Here is a 23,848-nt window from a genome sequence, read left to right on the forward strand (position 1 = left end):
TAAAAAGCCCTGCACACTTTGCTCATCGCTCTTCATTTAGCACAGCAAATCATGCATCCCGACACACACACACACACACACACACACACAAACAGCCTATTCATTTGCAAAGTCCATAATGCATGAGTATCTGTTTGAAAAATGCACACACTCTACACCACACACGGTAGATTTTTCTAGCTCATAAACTGCAGATAATATACTATTTAGAAACTATAAAAAGATTAATTTATTCCTCTTTTGATTCAATATAGAATAAGAATGTTTTTCCACACCACACAGTGTAGATTAATATTATAGCTCAAATTATTTGACATCTAATTAAAATAAGTGCTGCCAGAATAAATAAATAATAATGAATAAATATGCTTTAAATACATTTATACAATTTCTGTATGCAGACAAAGTAAAAACCAAACATGACTTACTGTACAGCCAATTACAATCTAATAAAACAAAAAACAATATGATTGCTGAAATGTCTCCCCAATAAGCATATAATAAAATAAATAAATAAGTCATGCTCAAAACAAGATTATGTATTTCTGAAGATTTTGTATTTGTGATGTTTGCGTCATTAATTCATAATGCTGAGTCATCCTAAAGTTCGGGGAATCTTGTTAAATCTCCATATTTCTTAAAAGTGTCATTTGGAATGAAGCCCATATACCATCTGTGGTCTAACAGTCAAAACAAGACTGAAAATTTGTTCTGTGGCTCATCTGTTCATCTACATTAACTAGACCGAGAGAGAGAGAAAGAGAGAGGAGAAACTGGGTGATCATAAATTCAGCAATACAGGAATTCAAATGCCATGGACAAATCCATACTTTGCACGTTTCGAGAGAGATCCAGAGGGCCACAGAGGGGTGGTTTTGCTCTTCAGTTGAAGGACAATCTGAATTATCTCTGGCTAAAGGTTAAGACCTCTAACTACCTCTTACTCCTTCACCAAACCTGCTCTTCAGGAGCACTAACAAGATCAACGGGGAAATAGGGGATGTCAAAATAAATCCATGGCTTGGAATAAAATTACAAACGTTTTCTTATGGGAACGACCTCTAGGCTTTTAAACTCCTCATTCAGAACTACTCTGATCTTTTCTTGTGGTTTAAATCTTATAAAATGTAATACCATCACTGGTCCATGGATGAAAAAGGGATTTTTCATCAACTTTGTTTCTTAAAAAGGGCCAAAAAGTTGACAAATATCACACCAAACAGACATGAGTGGAGATTTAAGATGTTCAGATTCTTTAAGCCTAAAGCTAGCGATGATCTCATGGCTAAAATGCTTCTCCCCAAGGTCGATTAAGTAATCAGGAACGCGGCAGATTTATATTTAGCTGTAGTTTAGCTCTGTGCGCTCTCATTCCCAGATAAGGGCAATATCAAGATTGATCGTTGACTGACACACAGAAAAAAGACTTAAAATGTGTGTCTTGAAGCCTCAGGAGCTGAAGAACTGAGGAAAATATGCCTCCTTTGTGGTTCTCACAGGGATCCACAGCTACTGACATTTACTGATCCCTTTCTCTCCTCCTTTCATCATTGATCATTTCCTGTCCTTTCTCTATTCTTCTCTCAATAAAAATGCTTTTTCATGACTTAGCTGAAAATGTGAAGCCAAAGTATTATATATAAATGTATCCGCAAACACACCTAAGAATTTATGGGTTCTGTTGGTGGGCAGGAACAGTCAAAAAAAAATTCTGAAAAAAAAATCCATTCTGCTAGCTATTCATGAAACATAAGCAGAACAAATTTCAATGTACACACAAACGGTTTTATGCATGAGGTACACAGGAATTTGTTCCGCTCTGTCTTTACGATGACCCAGCTTGCCTAATACGGTGAGCTTGTTGTTGCAACGCATTGATATCGGGCTTATATTTTTGCATGATAAGCCAAATATCTGAACCCAACTATGATTTCTGAACTGTAATATTCTTTAAGCCCCAATGAAGATATTCAGTGAGTGAGGACATCTGCTTCCCTTTGATTTTAATTGTTTTACAGCAGAGCACCCAGAGCCCATTCATCAAGCTCCTGCACCACTGCAGGCTGTGAGCTCCTGCCCTGCAGAGGTGCAGCTCCAGGGAGCTCTTCTATGGCAGCTCAGGCCAAGAGAGCAGCTCTACACTCTTTCATTCTTTTAATCAGCTTGCCCGATCTCCTTTTCTCTCCCCCTCTGTATTCAGTTCTGCCCATTAATGTACACATTCCTTGAAAAACCTGCAAATGTAAAGTGTATTTTTAATAAAATAAAAATGAAAATAAATAGTTTTTTTTTTAAATGGTAAAAACAATTAAAAATATTTTTTTAGTAGTCTTCCAAAAAAGATGACTTTCTCACTGTGTCTCTCAATTTGAATTTTGAATAGAACTGTATAGTTAGGTAATATAATTTACAATATAAATGTAACTAATATGTAATATGTAACAGAGTAATGGTCAAAAGATCAGAATAATTACGTTTCTCTCTCTCATTTTCAAATCTCATGCTTACCAAGGCTGCTTTTATTAGATCAAAAAATACAGTAATCAATGCAATTTATAAGAAAAAACTGTGAGAAATAAATATAATGTATTCCTAAATTTCCATCAGTCATTTTTTCGGTCTTCAGTGTCACATGATCCATTAGAAATCATTCTAACATGCTGATTTGCTGCTCAGTTATTATTAATTATTTGTAGTGCTCAGTTAATAATAAAGTTTCTTATTAATAATGTTGAACACACTTTTGGTGCTTAATATTTTTGTGTAAACCATGAAACAAGTTGCTGTAAATTATGTGAATATTTCACAGTACTTGATATTTACACAATATTGCAGCATTGGTGAGCATGAGAGACTTCTTTCAAAAACATAAAAAAGGTTACTATTCCTTTTGACCGGTAGTATATTATATAATGCTAAACATTGTTTTCTCTCCCATGCACACATCTTCCCCACCGTGAAACAAATCCTCAGGCAGTGGGTAAGAATCTCTTTCTTACCCAGGTTTCCTGATCCCTTTCTCCCCTCTCTCAATCCTACACCCTCTGGGCCCTCTGGAACTAGTCCCCACTGCAGTGGTGGTTCGTGCTCGGCCGTTACCCTCCCACCTCGCTGTCATAAAGGGCATGTAATGGGAGAAGGATGAGAGTGAGAGAAAGTAAGAGAGAGAGCATGTTGTGTTGCAGATTGGCAAGAAAGAGCATACAGTACGAGTCGTGTAGGAGATGGAGGAGGTGGGAGCGTGGCTGTCAGAAAAAACTATTCTTGTGTCTTTTTGTGCCCTGCGTTGAGCACAGCTTGTCTGTAAAATCTATATTTCATCTCTTCAGAATTCAGAATTTTATGATGTTGAGTTGGTCCTGCTATCAATAATGTATTGATCATCAAGTCATATCTTATACGCTTAGTATTGCTGATCTCCAAAAAGCCATTTTACAGGTAAATCTCAGGGAATCTTACGAGAGTATTAGAGGAGACACTGCAATAAAGTTTAAATACTTATTCGACATAAAAGTTTGGAGAGGTCCAAACTTAGAACAGGTCTTAAAACAGGTCTATTCATTTATACTGTTATCAGCACATGTTGAAGTATATTCGTCTCTTATCTCTTAGAGAATATGCGCTGTTAATGCAGCGTTAGAAAACTCCATCAGTTTTTTTTACTTTCACTTTCTGTATGACTGACGTTTAGACGTTCACTGGCATAACTATTGCGCAAAGTTTGCACGTTGCTTTTGTGATATCCATTGGCTCACCTTCATGGTTTAAAACAGAAATATTTTCAGTATTGTGATGTAACTGCAACCCCCCATGCATATGTATCTTAAACGCAGGGATACATGAAAGAGGAATCAAATCGGTGGTATGCCGCGCTGTCTGAAACACATCTCTATGCTTGTGCGCGCTTCGGGTGTGTGCCAGTACAGCGCGCAAGTAACGAATTGAGTTGTGTTTCGTTTCTTCTTCTGGTGTTTTTAAATAGCTTGAACATGTAAAAACGGTGTGTTTTCCCCAGAACTTTCTCGCGAGCCGGTAGGAATTCTTCCACGGCCCGGTAGTGGGTCGGGACCCGGTGGTGGGGGACCTCTGCTATATACAGGGTTGCAACCTGGTCTCATAAAAATACGTACCTCTGTGCACTTTTTGTGCGACACCGTTATACGTACCTTACTGCACATTTCGCCGCAGTTTCAAAGAGAAATGTCCACTGACTGGCGCTAAAACACAAGTTACATACGTGAACCCTGGCATGTTTTTATTACGTTGATATAGGTACGTATTGCTGTGTTTTTATTATGTTGATACATGTATGTACTGCGGCGGTTCAGAATTCAAATATCCGGGGTCTGTCCCTAAAAGTTAATGCTCTATCGTGTTTGAAATACGCCCTACACCAAACCCACCCCTAAACCTACCAGATAGTGTTAGCAAATGCAAAACTGGTATAAAAACGTATTTGTTGATGCAATCGTGTCATTTCAACTTCCTTTTATGCAGATTTGAATTGTTTTGTCCTGTTACACAGGATTCGAACCGCAGCTCCTTGCCTCCTAAGTATGTCTCCATACTCCGTGAGCTACCGAACAAACTTACCCTCAATGAAAACCCATAGATACGAGGCTGGATATGTGTGATACTAACATTCAAAAGCATCAGTTTTCAAATCTCCCAGCATATTAATATCGTTTTGAAGTCGTAACATGATATTCTTAAAGTAATTGTGCGAAAAATACGCTTTATTAATCCAAACTCTGTAAATTTGTGTGAAAAGGAGTAAAAGGTGTCGGAGTTTTACTGCCGCTAGTGTTTGTTTCTTTAGGAAACTGAAACTGCAGTAATATGTAGTTATTAGTACGTATTTTGTGTCTCGCTAAAAAGTGCACCCAGGTACGTAAATGCCATGAGACTAGGTTGGTATACAGGCAATGCTCATATTAGTCGAGTGCACATTATAACAGAAGAGAGAAAGCTATCTAATTCAAAAGAGAGGGAGTCCTAATCTAAAATACTTACTGTTTATTAAAAATGACATTTAGAACTGGTTAAATGCTCCATTTGCTGGTATGATGCCCAGCTTTCAATTTGCCTTCCTCACAAAAACTTTAACTCACGAACAAAGGGGGAAATAAATGTTTTTTTTTTCAGCTCTCAAAAGTTATATATTTATATATGAAAACATAATAAAATAAAATAATAAAAACTCAAAGAAGTAACACATTTCATGACAGTGACATTCCCATCTGAATTTGTGTGTTTCGTATGTTTTTTTGTGTTTTGCTGAGGCATCATATCAATATTTTCATTTCCTTCAGCCAGTCTGTGAATATTCATAAGCTGTGTGGTCGACGTTTTTCCCCCAAACATTCAAAAATGATTAGGTGGCACACTTCAGCTCTGGAAAGGTTTGTGCTATTTGGGGCAAGGGTACAAATATGGTTTACCAGCCGAGTCTCCAGAGAGCTCATTACCCGTACCCAAAGAGCAGGACCTTTAGCTGAGTCACAGGGGGTATTAAAACCTTGCCCTGCATCTGTTCTCCTCCTCACAGCAGTCCACAAGCACCTGCCTAACATCCAGCATCTGCATTCACCTGCATTCTCAGAACCGCTGACATGGCCTCAGGGGGTCATGATCACAAATCGCCACTAATTTATGGCACCCAAGTGTAAATGCCATTGAATGACAAGAAATGAAAGAAAGAAACACTTCAAAAACCAATTAATATAAAAAAAACCTGATTTCAGTGCTACATTTAGTGCTGTGATAGTGTCCGTGGCCATATCAGAGGCTAGCAAAATGAAGAATAATGGAGTTTTCAGGTAGGCAGGAAAACTGATTTAAAGCCATCCATCAGAAGAGCTAACGTTCTTGTGAACTGCAAGGTGACGTCCTTGGAAAGAAGGCAACATGCCCGTTTCGACCAAGGGAAACCGCGGTGTTGGAGTTATTAGGCCGAAACAGCAGCGAGGGGAGAGCCATTATTTATCTGATTTTACCTACGATACCAAAACTACCAGTGTGGCTTTGAATTGCTGTTTCAACAGAACTGTAAGTATTTAAAAAGTTATTCAATTCTATTTGAATGCTTTGGGCTACTTGGAAATCTAGAAATCTAGAATTCTACACCTAAGGTGGTGTAGAATTGGGTTCTGTGCAGTGTATCTTCATCAGGCACTCATTAACATACACATATTATTTTACCTTTAACCACTCTTCAAAGAAAATACAGAAAAAGTACAAACAACACTGGAGCCCGTTTTTCAAAATATCTTCTTCAGTGAATAATGACAACTTTTATTTTTGGATGAAGCATCCCTTTTAAGGGACTGTATGTATATACAGAGGCTTCCTGTCACTTTTGTATATGCTGCCTCAAAGTTCTGTTATTTGTGTTGGGGCAACACTTTAGTACAGGGAACATTAGTTGCTTATTAGCATGCCTATTATTAATTATTAAAATTAATTATTAAAATAATTAATTAATTCTGCATGACCATATTCTACATCCCCAATCCCAATACTTAGGAGTTTATTGAGGTAAAAGTCATAGTTAATTGTTTGTTAATAATGAGAATTGAACCTCAAAAAAAAGTGTGACCGTACTTTGTGTCCACAAGGACTTTTTATCATACAGATGAGATAACACAGGGATATACTTGATCTTAAACACTTTACCTGAGCGTGGATGACAGAATGAATTATATTTTGAGGTTAAGTTACACTGAGAGCATTGACCGCACCTATAATTACCGGATGGGATAGATGACAGAAAGTGAGTAGATTTGTTCTAAAGATAAATCAGCTCTTACAACAAGGTCATGAACATTAGGAGAGGGTTTAAATATAATTCACTAAAGACATTATGAGGAAGAGATATCGAGTTGAAGATGTGCCAGTGATAAGGGTCAAATTATTTTCAATTTAGGAAAGATATTACATTATATTATATTATATTATATTATATTATATACAGTACATAAATCATAATTTCTTTACTTGTATCAGGATGTTATCTGACCGAAGCACAAAAAAGACACGTCTACATCTATGTAAAAAAACAAAAAAACACTTGAATTTTGCTCGCTTCCAGTGTGTAAAGTTGAAAAACTTATTCTAGTTTGTTATGATGGATGGGATGGATATGTAGAGTATGTGGTCTTTATTGTCAGTTTAACACTTGTAAACATTAAGTGCAGCTAATTGCCACTTGTCTTTTTTTTATGACAGCCCAATTAGTGGTTAGAATGTTTGGATGTTAATATGTATCCCATGAAGATCAAAATGTTGCCAAATAAATGAGAATATCATAAAAGTTTGCTTTTTTTCTACTATACAAATCCCACAATGGGTGATCCCTGAACAATCACCACTGTGGCCTTAAGTAAGGCACTTAACCTCAGGTTGCTCCAGTGTAATAATAACTGTACTGTCCAAAGTTGCTTTGCATAAATTGTCAGCTAAATGATAAATTAGAGCAACGCTAATGCACAACTTATTCTCCCCTGCTGAAAAGACTAGCATATATTTTCATTCTAGGCTGGTCTATGCTTGCTAGTGCTGAGCTGGTGAATCAAGTTAACTAAGTTAGTCTTCCTTGTTAAGATAGTTAGTTAGTTAGAAGCTTAGTGTATACACCAGCAACATCACATACAAAGCACAACCAAGGCAAAAAGTTATATTGTAATTGTCTCTGCATATTACAAGAAATTGTAATGCATTTCTCAAACATTTCTAAAATAAATGAAGTGCTTACAGTGAATTAAAAAATAACAAAATCACAAATTGTTCTGTGATGAATCATGATTAATCACACCTTACATTAAATAGATTTTCACACTGAATCTCCAAATTAATGTAAACATTAAATAACAATGGTATTTTTTAAATATATATATATATATATTAAAGGTATCTTTTAACTATGTACTATGAATGAAGAAAAATATCACCAATACCAGTACTGAGGCTTCTGTTAAATAGATTTTTTTCAAATAAATGTCTGAGGATAAAATGAAGAAATCTATTCATTCAACATTACAATACAATTTGTGGCACCATTCTTTAATAGGCTAACATTTAATAGGCTAACACTGTTACAGAACAGCTAAAACATATTTAAAATAAGTGAACTTAAAACATTCTTCACATAAACCCATTTGTTACAGCTCTCCACAGAAGACAACAACGACGAGGATAATCCACAAAAGACTTTAATGCTGATTCATATGAATAGCTCTGAGTAATAGCAACACTGGTAACATAAATAATCACCAACAAAACTGAACAGAAAAGATTACTTTAAATAGTGCAGCTGACGACGAGCGAACAGGTGATGGGAGTTAACTAATAATAACTAATGAGCAAATGAATCCTAAAGCTAAACTGAACAGGAACAATATCAGGAAAAACAGGAACAGACAGATGAAACAGAAAAAGACAAAACTCAAGTCCAAACTCCTAACACCATTATATATATTTATATATATATATAAAACTTCAGCAGGGGAAAGCACAGATAAATAAATCTCAGAAATAAACACATTCATTTTGACAGCCCTAAAACAAACAAACAAACAAACAAACAAACAATTTAATGAATTGCGCACATCACATCATTTGGTCTTGCAAGAATTTATAAAAAAAAAAAAAAAAAAAATTGTGATCGTTTAACCTGACAAATTTAATCACATATGTTGACCTTTTCAGCAGGGTCACATGGCCATTAACACAAAACGCTTTTAGCAGAACATGGAGTACTCACAGACACCTCAGATTTTTTCAAGATTCAAGATTCAAGATTTTTATTCGTCACATACACAATTATAAAGAGTATAACCAGCAGTGAAAATGTAAGTCAGGTCCGCTCCAAGGACAGTGCAATTGTATAGACAAATATTAAGAAAAATAAAAGTAGAAAAAAAAAAATAAAAAGAATAAAATAAAAGATAAAAATATATATAAAAAATATAAATATAAATGTGCAGGTCAGTATGTTGTTGACATAAATAGTAATATAACAGGAATGTGCAAAAGAATGTGCAAAAAAGTTGTACAGGGTATTTAAATAGCAGCATATGAGGTAGAAAAAATTATGAATAGCTTATTGAAATAGTGATGTTAACATGGAGTCAAGTGATGTTATGACACAGAGTTAGAGTTTAGGAGCCTGATGGCCTGAAGGAAGAAACTCCTCCTAAGTCTCTCAGTTTTTGCCATCAGGCTACGAAAGCGCTTACCAGATGGAAGCAAAGTGAATAGCGGTTACCAGGGTGATTTGAGTCCTTGATCATTTTGACAGCTCTACTTTTGCAGTGTTTGAGGTAGATGTCCTGCAGAGAGGGGAAAGCAGATTCTGAGATGCGCTCAGCTAAGCGCACAACTCTCTGTAGTGCTTTGCAGTCCTGATTTGAGCTGTTTCCATACCACACTGAGATGCACTGAGTCAATACACGTTCTATGGTCACTGAATAGAAAGTTTTCAGGATTGCTGGTGAGAGCCTGAATTTCCTCAGCTGTCGCAGATGGTACAGTCTTTGCCTGGCTTTCTTGACCTGTGTTTGGATGTGTGTAGTCCAAGTCAGGTTCTCAGAGATGTTTACACCGAGGTACTTGAAGCTACTCACCCTCTCCACAGGGGTCCTACTGATCATAAGAGGAGTGTAGGGCTGCTGCTGTCTCTTCCTAAAGTCCATGACCAGCTCTTTAGTTTTGCTCACATTCAGAGAGAGACAGTTGTCCTGGCACCATGATGTGAGTCTCTCTACCTCATCCAAGTATGCGGTCTCATCGTTGTTGGAGATGAGGCCCAGAACCACAGTATCATCAGCGAATTTGATAATAGATGTGGAGCTGTGAGAGGACACGCAGTCATGCGTGCAGAGAGAGTAGAGCAGGGGACTCAGGACACAGCCCTGTGGGGCTCCTACGTTCAGGGTGATGGAGTTTGAGGTGAACTGGCCAACTTTCACCACTTGAGGTCTGCCGGTGAGGAAGTCTTGAATCCAGTCACAGAGTGAGGAGTTTAGGCCGAGGTCTGTGAGTTTAGAAGCCAGCTTGATGGGGACTATAGTGTTGAAAGCTGAGCTATAGTCAATGAATAGCAGCCTTACATAATTCCCATTGTTGCTGTCCAAGTGTGTGAGGGAAGAGTGGAGGACGTGAGAGATGGCATCGTCCGTAGATCTGTTTGGGCGATAGCAAACTGAAGAGGGTCCAAAGTATCAGGGATGGAGGAGCAGGCTCTTTACAAGTCTCTCAAAAACCTTCATGACTATAGATGTGAGGGCAACTGGGCGATAGTTATTCAGGCAAGAGGGTTTATTGTTCTTAGGCACAGGGATTATTACGGATTTTTTTAAATGAGGTGGGAACCACGGAGGTAGCAAGGGACTCATTAAAGATAGACGTGAACAAACCAGCGAGCTGATCAGCGCAGGACCTCAGAACACGGCCAGTTATCCCATCAGGTCCGGCTGCGTTCCTGACGTTCACTTTCTTTAGCGCCCTCCGAACCTCATCTTCTGACACGGTGATTACAGGATCATCGCTGCTCTGCCTGCTGCTTCCTGACGCGTTGGACGGCAGAGACGCGCTGCCGCCATTGCAATTGAAGCGGCCGAAGAAGGTGTTTAACTCGTCGGCCAGCAACGGATCTGCTCTCACCTTCGCGGAGGATTTGTTTCCGAAGGCACAGATGGTCCTCAGTCCCTGCCACATCCCTCGAGAGTCATTGAGCTGGAAATGAGACTCAATTCTCTCTCTGTATCTGTGTTTAGCAGCTCTTACTGTGCGTCGGAGAGCATAGCACGATGCTTTGTACTCGCTCATATTCCCGGTCAGAAGAGCCTTATTGTAAGCGGCAGTGCGTGTGTTAACCGCAGCACGGATTGTTCTGTCCACCCACGGTTTCTGGTTGGAGAATGTCCTTATCGTTATTGTTTCTGTAGCTTGCTCGGTTAGTGTGTTTACAAAGCTTAATGCTACATCCGTGAACTTGCTGACGTCATAAGAACTCGCCCGGAACATGTCCCAGTCGACGTCATCAAGAGCCGTCTGCAGCATAGCCTCTGAGTGGGAGGACCAGCGCGTCACTACTCTCTGCACCGGAGGATCCTGAATGAGCCTTTGTTTGTATTCCGGTGTGAGAAGAATGGCGGCATGGTCCGATTTGCCAAAAGCCGGAAGTGAGCGGGCTTTGTAGGCATTCTTGAACTGAGTGTAGCAATGATCCAGTGTGTTTGGTACTCTAGTTGGACAGGATACATGTTGGTGAAAGTTCGGCATGACCCGTCTGAGGTTAGCTTTGTTAAAGTCCCCCGCGATGATAAAGGCAGCATCAGGATGTTTGTTAATGTAGCCGCTGAGCACATCGTGAAGTTTAGACAAAGCCAAGCCGGTGTCCGCCTGTGGTGGAATGTACACAGCAGTAACTATAATCGATGAAAACTCCCGGGGCAGATCAAATGGAAAGATGTTCCAGATGAGGCGAGCAGGAACGCGACAGAATGGAGATATTCCTGGGATCACATTTTCATGTTAATCATGAAACACACTCCTCCACCCCTGGATTTACCGGCCTCTGCTGTTCTGTCCGTCCGAAAAACAGAGAAGTTATCACTTGGCATTACAGCAGTGTCCAGGACCATGGACGAAAGTCACGCTTCTGACAAACAAAGGATGTTATAGTCCCTTATGTCCCGTTGGAAACTAATCCTTGCTCTAAGATCGCCCATCTTATTCTCCAAGGATTGGACATTTGCGAGCAGAATGCTCGGAAGGGAAGGACTGTGAGCCCTTTTTCCTGAGTCTATCTCGAATCCCAGCGCATTTCCCGCAGTGTTTCTTGATCCTTCGTCTCGAGGGGTTATTGTTCATCTCTGCGTTCCGAAGAATCTCCAGAGGCCATGCTGGATTCCTGGATAAAGTGTCCTGAAACAGGTTGGTGTAGCAGTTTCCAAAGTCCAAAATTGTTTCTTTGTTATAGGTGATCAGTGCCGACGTGAGATGTGTAAAAAGAGAAAGTAAAACGAAGTAAAAAAGTAGATAAAAACACAATCTTAGCGGAGCGACCTGGACGGCGTCCGAACAAAGCGGCGCCATCTTGGAAGTGTCTTGTGTCGGGTGGTGAGAGTTGGGGTGGTGTCGGGTGGTGAGAGTTGGGGTGGTGATGGCGCAGTGGATAAGACACATGCCTTTGGTGTGAGAGACCCGGGTTCGAATCCACTGTGAGACACCAATGTGTCCCTGAGCAAGACACTTAACCCCTAGTTGCTCCTGAGGCGTGCGACCTCTGACATATATAGCAATTGTAAGTCGCTTTGGATAAAAGCGTCAGCTAAATGAATAAATGTAAATGTAACCCTAACACAAGACACTTGCAAAAACGACTGAGTGTTAGATTATCAAACTGCAGTACACCCACAGCATTTCAGTACACCCACAGCTTTCTTCTTTTTTGCTCTCATTCACCTTGTTCTCATCTCTTTAACCTTAAGTGTTCATTGAAAATAGAAAAGTGCAGACTGAGGCCTCGATGCCTTGTCGGATGACCTTGGTGCCTATTTCCTGAAGAAATGTCCGTGTGCATCACAATGCACTTTTTCATGTTCACAGCACTGCTATTTCACGATTGCCCAAGGGTGCATTGTCAATAAACTAGCCATAAGCATAGAAACCGAACAATCCTTGGCTGAGTAACTCTATAGGCCGTCTAGCCCATCTCTAGCAATTCTTCATCTGTTAACGTCACACTTTTGTTGTCTTTCCAAATAAGTTCCGTCCTAACTGACCTTGTACATATATATGGGCTCAGCTGAGTGGAGCTGAAGCATAAAAACTAGGTGAGCCTGCCCAGGGGCCTCCTGAGTACGGAGCAGCGCTGGCCTGCATTCAGCTTTAGCCAGCCAACCAGCCTTCTCACGTCTGCCCTTGCCCCCTTTTATTGGCTGAACAGATGTGACCAACCTCCCAAGGGCTGTGTTGAGTTTTACTTCCTCAGCTCCTGTCCACATCCTCTCCAAATGGGCATTATATTATGAGAAAACCAAACTTTGGGTGCACTGGACCAAACTCCTACAGTATGTGCATATTGAGACAATAGTTTTTTTTTTGTTTTTTTTAAATGTTATTATTTATTTAGCCATGCATAAATATTAAATCTTTTACCTTGGCATAATTTATGGATAGGTAAAATATGTTTTGCTTTGTTTAACTCCACAAAAAATTGAAAGGTTTATCTCCTCATAAAATAAAATAAAATGGTGCATTCAAAGCATAAAAACAATGGTTCTTATTTACTAGCCATGAGTAAAACCACAGCGTCTTCAGGCAGAAAACACAATTTATCGATAAGGTAACACATTTGTTCTATATTTAGCATAATATCCAATAATAATCAAAAATATTTAATAATAAATATTATAGGGTCACTTTTTTATTTCTAATTATTAAATAAACAAGCAAACTTTGCAGACGTCACATTATTATTAATATTATTAAGTAATTTTAAAATAAGTCTTACTATTTACAAAACAAACAAATAAACATACATCTGTGCACAGTTTGCAACTTGTATGCACTTACGTATTAGTGAATGCGATCCAATATATTATGATCTAAAGCAGCGAATTAAATATTTGAAATTAATATGTTTGTGTAACTTACCTTTGCTGATATCCTGGTACTCCAACCACAGCTGGCGTTGGACTTGCTTGTTGGGATACCATATGGTACAGGATTCCTCAAAGCCATACACTGCCTCCTGGATAAAATGGTTGCCAAACTCTTTTAAAATGGACACAAAGTCGCTGCGCAGGGTGGCGCCATCCAGTGAATGAATAGCTGAACTGAAGGCTGAAGAAGAAAGACAAAAAAGTAGTCATTTAGTTGTGAGAGGTTTTAGAGTATCACATCAATCTTTAAATTCCATTTCACTTCAAACCTTAAATTCACCCTGATTAAAAGCAGAAGCTGCATTATAGATCAAACAAAAGAGAAAAATTCAAACAATGTTGAGATGTGAAATATGCAAAGCTTTATTATTACATTTTCAGTGCAGCTAAAATCTGCAGGATTCAAAACTTAATTGTCAAAGATTTATTGTCAAAGCTATTTATTGTCTTTATTGTCCAATACACTTACACATACTGCAGTGGACATGACAAAATAAAGAATGTGGGAAAAGAAAGAGTGAAAACATGATCTGTAAGTGCGTGAAATGTTATCTGCGGAAACAAGGGAAGGATAAACAACAAGGCCTTGCAGAGGTATTGAGTGCTTTTGTGTAGGCTGATGTCTGACCTTTTAAAAACTTTTATTGTTGTTGTTGTTGTTGTTTTTAACACAGAATATCCATCAAAAAAATTAAATGTAAGCTTTTAGTCACAGAATTTACATTTCCCTGCAGCACTTTAGAATATAAAGTACTTGTTTGCATTTACTTTTGCAAAAGACCTCTGCAACTTTTGTCAGACAGTAGAACTCAACGTGTTTGCATGTTAACAAACCGCTGTTCATTTAAAGTCGGCATGAAATTCTTTAATCAAAATCTGAAAATGCTCCTCCCTTCTAAAATGACGGGCCTTCTCTAATGACATCAGTTTGACGGCTTGGGCATGAGCGTGACATCCTTAACCATGCCCCTCCAACGGTCTAGTTAATTTCTGAATGAAACACCTACTTTACTACATCCAATCAATTCGCAGTAGAAAAAAACAAGCTATGCCCTCTATTTTCCTCATTCAATATTCTGTTTCTCTCGGAAGTGCATCGCAATACGGAAGTAAAAATGGTCGCAAACTTCCGGTTTACGCGTACTTGAAATGTTACTAAAAATGTTTCATGTGGCTATTCACAGAATGCTCAGAGGAACAGTCCTGTGTTTCAACACAATGTTTTTATATCTTGCGCAAAAAAAAATAAAAAAAAATAAATAAAATAGTAGCTACATTTTGCATTATTCCACTTCCTCTCATGACCTTCATGTCCGGGTTTGCAAATTGACCTCAAGTTAGAAGATGCAGAAACAACAGGGAAAAAAGTGGAATTGAAAATGTAAAAACTCAACTTCTCAGTCATATGAAATATAAATCCTTTAATGGTAACTGGACGAGAAGAGAGGGAACTGGTGCAAGCAATATGAGCGCAAGGAAATCAAATTTTAAAGGCCATTCAAGCCATTCATTAATAGGGAGTATTTCTTATAGAACTGCACTTGGAATCTGACATCTGCTCATTGAACATACAGCGCTCATTAAACAAATGAAGTGAAGTCACTCACAGTCCAAATGCATGGCCAAAAAAAGAAACCTAAATTGACAATAATAATACTCTGCCTCTTCGAAAGCTGTCTTTTGTCTTCCTTGAAGCTGACGTGTGTCATTTCTGCACCACTACCATCAGAGAATGAAAAAAAAAGGTTTCCTGAAAATTCCACTGCCAATGGTTGGCAAAACAGATATCCCCGCCCCCAAACTCACACCATTGGTTGAGTCAATGTTGCTGAGTCAGGACGCAGAGTACTGTTTTGATAGCGCCACAGTGTTTACAAAGAAATCAACCTACAGATGGCTTACTTATAGTTGTCTCTGAATATTAAGCTGGGATAGTATAAATCCATGCAATATATAAATCCATGTAAATGGAAGAGTGAAGGTGTTTTACCTTGGGAGAGGGTCCACTGATTGAGCTTCACATGGTACATAATGGACCGCAGTTTCCAGTGCTGAACCAGTGGATAACCAGTCACCTCACTGTAGTTTACCATACCTAAAATACACAGAAGAATAGAGTCATATTTAGGAGAGGGAAAAAAAATGAAATGAATGAATGAATGATATTGTTCTACAACTTCATGAATTTCATACAGAAACAGTAAGTTCTGGAAGGACAAATGTGACCCTGGACCACAAACCAGTCATAAGTCAAATGGGTATATTTGTAGCAATAGCCATTGTATGGGTCAAAATGATCGACTTTTCTTTAATGCCAAAAATAATTAGGATATTATGTAAAGATCATGTTCCATGAAGATATTTAGTAAATTTCCTACTGTAAATATATCAAAACTTAGTTTTGATTAGTAATATGCATTGCTAATAATTTAATTTGGACAACATTAAAGACAATTTTCTCAATATTTAGATTTTTTTGCACCCACAGATTCCAGTTTTTCAAATAGTTGTATCTCAGCAAAATATTGTCATATCCTAATTGAAAGCTTATTTATTCAGCTTCTAGGTGAAGTATAAATCTCAACTTTTATTTTTTATTTTTGTCCATGGTCACAAACAATTTTCACTTAAAACTGCTAGAAAATTTCACAATTGATTACAAAGAAATAGCAAGTAACAGAATTAAGCATGACACATTTAAGAAAGACTGAACTAGTATTTTCTTGCAAAATGTACTCGATTTAGCTTTGTTTTATTTAAAGTTTCAAAAAATGTATTTTTAACAGTGTAGAAGAGATTGTCCCTTGTTCATCAATATTTTTGACCCGTTTTCCTGGAAGAGAAAGACTGTAAATTTTATATTACTTCATTGCTTTACTTTTTCTGTAGTTTTAAGAGTGTGTTAGCATACAGATAATCTCAAAGCTAACACACGTGGACTAAAAGTGAGCAAACTTTAATTATGATTACGATAACGGGTTCTGCTTTGTGCGGTGTTGACAGCTGATGCAGAGTAAATGTGACTGTAAATCCTTTAATACACTGACAATCCCAATATGAAATGATTTTTTGGAATAGTGTTTGCTAATCCTAACCTTGCTCAATTGGGTATATTCTCTGCACTTCATGAGCGCATGACTGCATCACTGCAAAGTGCACCCTGATCTGCTGTTGCTCGAACATCGCAGTATTTTGATTACACAGAATGAAATGAGGTACAAAAAACCAACAGTTTTTCTGTCAGTTCTAAAATGAGTCCTGAAAATTAAAGCACTGACTGGAAACTAAAATAATGATACAGGATTTTTGATACATTTCTACACATTGAGAATAAATCACACTTGCTAATATTGGTGGATTATCTTAAAGTACAAAAATGAAATTTGTTATGTCAGAAGATAACAGTGTTTCCTAGAAAATTCTTACCACAGACGATTACCACAGTATTATTAATAGAAGACACAGAGTAGCTCAGCAGATTTGTTTGAATGAAATCCATTGCGGCATTTTTCATTTATCATCCCAACTCTCTTTAACATATGAGCCATCGCTTTTTTACCCGTGCTTACCCTGTGAGCTAAAATCTCACATATCGCCATATGTTGAGCGGGCGGTGTAATCAATCATCTCGTCTCCTACAGCAACTGTCAGCCATGCCTTGCCATCTAGGGAATGCACAGCCGTGTTTCAATTTAACCCCACCTTAATATATAGCACATCTGGCTGATCGCACAAATTCAAAGCATATCCGGTCTGCAACATGCTGGCTGGGCATTAGAGCATATTGCTTTCTAAACTTGATCTGACACGTCTTTAGAACTAAACCCATTCTGTTCCGTCTGTAAAAAAAATAATTCCTCTTGACATTATCATGGATTTGCTTCGCTGAATCATTTTAGGCCAGCGTTAACATACGAAATGATGGATTTGCAGAAATAATGAATTCATAATATCTGTAAGCTGTTGATAGGAGGAATCCCATTATAAACAGAGCACAGGTGCTAGAGACAACAGCACTACATCATCAGATCAAAGCCTTTTGTCTTAATGAGCGGGACATTCTTGGACTCTTAATGAGAAAGACAGACACTGAGTGTGCTGATACGCTCAATAACTTGACAATGTGTAAGGTCATATAAACTGTTCCTTTATCAAAGTCTTACATGATTCAGCAAAACCAATTGGCACACGATTTTGCCTTTTTCATGAGTCAGGCATGGTTTAAAAAATGTGAAATGCAAATAGTGAACTGAAAATGTAAAACCTCCCAAACTTTCCTGTCTAGGGGGAAAAACTCTCATGGTAATCTATTAGCATTGTGCTAATACTGTATGTCAGGCTCATCAGTAAGCTGGCTATATTATATATCAAACCATATTATCCTGATGTCTTCAATATTTTTTTTTTTTGCAGGATGCAGCCAGTGTTCCACTCCACTTTTTTTGAAAATAGGCTCATTTTCCAACTCCCGAAGAGTTAAACAGCTGAGTTTTACCGTAGTCGAATCCATTCAGCTGATCTCCAGGTCTGGCGGTAACACTTTTAGCGTAGCTTAGCATAGATCACTGAATCTGGTTAGACCGTTAGCATCTCGCTCAAAAATGACCAAAGAGTTTCGATATTTTTCCTATTTAAAACTTGATTCTTCTGTAGTTACATCGTGTACTAAGACTAACGGAACATTACAAGTTTGGATTTTGTAGGCCGATATGGCTAGGAGCTATACTCCCATTCCGGCGTAATGATCAAGGAACTTTGCTGCCGTACCATGGGTGCAGCAGGCGCAATGATCTATGCTAAGCTACGCTAAAAGTGCTACCGCCAGACCCGGAGATCGGCTGAATTCGAAAACGGTTAAACTCAACTGTTTAACTCTTGGGGAGTTTGAAAATGAGCCTATTTTCAAAAAAAGTGGAGTGTTCCTTTAACTTCAAAAGTGGAAAAGTGGAAAAAGGAATACTAAAGACTTGTACATTGTTTAAAAAATAAAAAAAATTATAATACATAATAAAAAATAAATCCCCAAAACAGTGGAAAGTTTGGAATAATTCACATTTTTAAACCTTATGCTCACCAAGGCAGCATTTATTTGATAAAAAACACAGTAAAACAGTAAAAGTTAATATTGTGAAATATTATTACAATTCAAAATAACTGTTTTCTAATGTAATAATGTATATTGCAAAATATAACTAATAGCTGTCATTTTCAGCAGTCATTACTCCAGTCTTCAGTGTTATGTGATCCTTCAGAAATCATTCTAATATCCTTATTTGATGCTCAAAAAATAAATACAAATCTTATTATCGGCGATGTTGAAAACAGTTGTGTTGCATTTTTGTGGAAACTGTAATACACAAAACATGTGGGGGTAAAATTAATAATAATAATAATTAATCGATTTAATTAATTAATACTTTTATTCATTAAATTGATTAAAAGGGATAGTAAAGACAATTAATGTTATAAAGATTATATAACAATGATTTGAGCTATCAAGCTTCTTTTTTCCCACAGTTAGTATTTTGTATTATATTGTAAATATATTTTGTAAATGTACACATACTTATTGACTCACTATACAGTTGAACAAAGAGCCCAATTCGTCTGAAGCAGAACACCTCCAAATCCATACACTCCCGCGCTCTCTGGGGCAGACGGCTTTCTGACACGGAGCACAAATGTGATGAATAAGCTCCTAAATGCGCTGCTCTTGCACTATCCTCACCTTGTGCAGTTCCCACTTAAAACCATCTAAAAGAGAACCTGTGTGCCCCTGTAGAGTACAGCAGTGTCAGAGCGGAGCGCGTCAGAGTTTGGATAAATAATAAGCGCCGAGCGCACAGCCCCTCTTTTCTTTTTACTCTGCTAAAACCCTTGGCTTCAGAGGGCCATGTCTCCTTTTTACCCCATGGGCGCCTTGCTCTCATTGTCTGACAGAATGATTAATATGACTGAACTTCACATCACAAACACAAGTTCAGAGGCTGGAGTCATCTTTGCCATTCTGCTGCATGCCTTTGGGTGGTGGCATCATTAGCGGGGAATGATCAGGCATGCAGGCAGACAATCAAGGCCCACGCTGCCATTTGAATATGAAAGTGAGCACAAAAAACCAAGCCTTAAATAAACACATACCCATATCTGTTTAGAAGGGCTGAACATATGTACACACACACATGCACACTGTCAGACATATATCAAAGTGACAAGACAAGAGAAAATCTTAATATCAAATTGCATGCACTCTACGCCCTGAACAGTGGGGCGACAGCATATAACTCATGAAGGCGTGGGCAAATCCTACTGTTTAAAATCCCTTCGCTGGGAGATTCACAGTGACAACCACCGCTAGAAGACATCGCATGGCTCATGAAACCCCATTAACAGCTGCACCCTGAGTTCACTCTTGGATGAGCGAAGGAACAGATGACTACAGGGTAAATGATTGAACACTGGGACGTACCTCAAATCGCAACAGGCTTATCTAAGAGAGGGCTAATGATAAAGCTGTGAAGTCGACTCAAACTCAAACTGATAAGAGTATAATGTAAAAAAGGCCTAAAAATACCTTTAAAAAAGTTTCATGTGGTGAAAACAATGGTAATTTATGGTAATTTATTTCATGGACCAATTCTCACTATTATCTAGTTGCTTAACATGCACATTACTAGCATATTGGCTGTTTATTAGTACTTATAAAGCACATATTAATGCCTTATTCTGCATGACCATATTCTAGATACCTTAATACCCCATACCTAAACTTAACATCTCCTGTTCTAACTATTAAAGGGAAAGTTCACCCAAAAACAAAAATTCTGTCATTGATTACTCACCCTCATGTCGTTCCAAATCTGCAAAACCTTTGTTCATCTTTGAAATGCAAATTAAGATATGTTTGATGAAATCCAAGAGCTTTCTGATCCTCCATAGACAGCAAAATAACTACCACATTCAAGGTCCAGAAAGGTAGTATAAGGACATTGTTCAAAAAAAGTCCATGTGAATACATTTATATACAAAGAAAACAAAAATAACAGATTTATTCAGCAATTTCCTCTCCATTTTTTTCTACCACTGATGTCACATGGACTATTTTAACTATGCCCTACCTTTCTGGGCATTGAATATGATAGTTCCATTACTGTCTATGCTGGGTCACTAAGCTCTCAGATTTCAATTGTTGAGTACTTAATGACAGAATTTTTATTTTTGGGTGAAATATCCCTTTAATAAGCAGTAAATTAGGAGTTCATTGAGGCAGCAGTCGTAGTTAATAGTTAGTTAATAATAGTAAGAATTAGTCCCTAAACTGAAGTCTGACTAAAACAATTTTATGTAACATAAGTGAATCAACCTTATACATTAAGTTACACCAAGAAGTATTTAAAGGTTACGTAGATCAGGTGGTCACTTTTTTTGTGTTTAATGCTGTGAAATATTTAAAACTCATCCAATCTGCACTTTAAGTGTCAAAACTGTACTTTATTTTACAGAAACAATATAATATTTTACACAAAAGTGGGAGTGGAGTGTTGGAGTACAATGCTGACATGGCTGTTATGTCAAGTGGTGAATTTGTAAAATGAAATATGTTGACATCCCAAAATATGGCAATGGTTTCAATCAACCAATATAGCCTAACTGAAATGTTCAGAAAACTTAAACATTTTACCAAAAAAAAATAAATACAATTGCACTACACTTTTACAGTTCATCCATAAATACAATATTTCAATTAAGCAAATTACTGTTTGATGCAATTTCTCTATATATCATGGTAAAGTGGTGCTTCAGATTATTTCACTTTAAGAAATAACTGTTAAATCGTGTCAAATTCTAGAAACAATTTACTCTGCAATTTCAGTAAATTTAGCCTAAAAACCAGTTAATTGCTTATTTGTCTCTACGCATCACGCTGGGATAGAAGAAAGTATTTAACATTGAACTTGTAAACTTCTTTAACACCTTCTTTGTGTAAACGAATGTAAAAATGACAAATCCTATTCATCGTTCAAGTAAGCCCACTCATTAACCCAGTCATTTGAGAAACTGACAGAACTTCTTTTAGAACTTTCTTTCAAATTAAAAAGACACCAAGATATCACATTTTCAGCAGCACAAGCACACATGTGAAATGAAATGACAGTGTACTGTCTGCATTCTTGTGTGCTGTCAGTGATGCTGTGAGGTGTAAATATGTGAAAGCTCAAGAATATTCAAATGTTTCTGGTTATTATAGCTCCTTAGTGACATTTAAGAGACACATTTACCGCCCTTCAAATTAGCATACAAGAAGGACGCATGCATCTGAGTGCATCCTGTAATTGAGTCAAAAAGTCATGCAAACAAATTAACACAGTAAACAATTTGGCCAGCAGGACATTATCCGTCAAGAGGATCTATCTGTTCCAAATATAGATGCTCGAGGAGGAGCGGACACTTCTTAAAAGATCAAGGTGACACACTTTCCCTCTCAGCCATACTGAGGGACGTCTCTATCAGAATCTCCAGACATCAGAGCAGATAGCTGCCTCTGTGCTTTACTGGTCACTGGGCCATATGCTGCCATTTTAATTGAGAGGGACTTTGGGAGAGGGACTATGTGCTCCAGAATGAATCACTGCCACTCAGACTGATGTCAGTGATCAACAAGGGCTCTCCAAACCAGCAAGACCACAGGGAGAACGGATGTTGACACCATCACTGCTGCCCGTATCCTTAACTAGACCTGAACATATGTACATAAGTTCCTTCTTTCATTCAACTCGTCGCCCTAGAACTCTCAGATCCCCGCAGATGCCAAAATTGGGGTGTTTGCATCGGCCACAGGCATCTGAAGGGCCACCCGCGAAGGATCCAGGGCCCATGCTGTGGCACCCACTGTATTAATTATCACATCTAATGTTGTCGGCTAATTAATTGACGTTTACAGCAGGAAATGGCTCCAGCAATTCTATGCAATTAATCAGTGTCAAAGAATAAATTAAACCCCAAATGTGATTACCATTGAGGACTGCGCCCAAATTTAATTTTAATGGGTGTCTTTTTTTTTCTTTCTTTCTGTGTATGCCACATCAAGTTCTGTTTTCAACTGAAATTATGGATTTATTCCACACTTTCATCAGCAAAATGTATGAGTGGATATAGTAAAACAAAGAAGTTGTGTTGATGATGGTTGAAATAAATGTAAAATGTCTGTAATTCCATCCACAAAATGGCAAAAAAGATAATTTATAAATTAGGAGATGCAATTAGCACAAAAAGGTTCAAGTTCCTACATTCTGTAGAACGTTCATGCACAACTGGATTCCAGTTTGCATAATTATGAAATAATTATCAGTGACATTCGTGAACTGCTCAACTCAACTTGTAACACAAGCTGTTGTAATATGAGGGACAAAAATATTTCCTTAGCAACTGTTCTGGGGGCATGTAAGGTATAAAGAACAAGTCAAAAATTGTGAAGAATGTCTTTTCAATTACGGCAGAACAGGCAAAGCTGTTTTTACCCTCCTATTCATTTTGAATTGAACTGAACTATTAGAGGAGGGTACACTTTTCTTGGCATTTGACAAGTGCAGCATTACGGCAGACAGAAATTCCACATTTGTATATTAATAAGTGACAGATGCAGCAGACTGAACAAGCCGCAAAACCCGCACAACATGCTGTCACTGCAAAGCATAAACAATAAATAAACAAAGATGAAAAGGAAATGTGATGTATTCTGGCATCACATATATCAATTAAACATGAACTTCACAAATCATCCAAGGCTCTGTGAGACTTCTACTCAAAAAACAAAGAATTAAACATCCAAAATGCAGGACTATTAGGGCAAAACTTAAAAAATAAATACATAAATAAATAAAAAAAGTCTCCCCCAACACAAAAATAATTGCATTTTATCTTGGTGAGATGTGCTCAACTAGAGATAAAGTTAAAAGCAAGCTTCTAACACCTTCTTATTGTTCAATGTAGTATACAATGGCTTTGCAATAATAAAAATGCATTAATAGAAAATGACAACAACTTCATAATACAGATCCAGAGATGACATTCATGTTAATAAACAAAAACACAATTCATGATGGTACTACAACTATTGATTATTGAGCAGCTAAGCTAATGCATAAAAAGAGGCTTAGGAACTGATTCCCTGAAGGTGTGAC

At 37.8% G+C, this 23,848-nt stretch overlaps 1 protein-coding gene across 1 annotated transcript in view; it reads right to left on the reverse strand.

Moving 5' to 3' along the window:
• The window catches only part of LOC306845808 (astrotactin-1-like), a gene marked incomplete at its 5' end in the record, with an annotated part of 150,731 nt that overhangs the window by 63,246 nt on the left and 63,637 nt on the right, over positions 1-23,848 (reverse strand). Inside the window, 2 exons of the mRNA XM_079378786.1 lie at positions 13,663-13,851; positions 15,661-15,765. Coding sequence (XP_079234912.1) covers positions 13,663-13,851; positions 15,661-15,765 — 294 coding nt within the window. The remainder of the gene's footprint in view (positions 1-13,662; positions 13,852-15,660; positions 15,766-23,848) is intronic.

This window comes from Barbus barbus (assembly GCF_936440315.1).
Source record: "Barbus barbus genome assembly, chromosome: 26".
Taxonomy (NCBI): domain Eukaryota; kingdom Metazoa; phylum Chordata; class Actinopteri; order Cypriniformes; family Cyprinidae; genus Barbus; species Barbus barbus.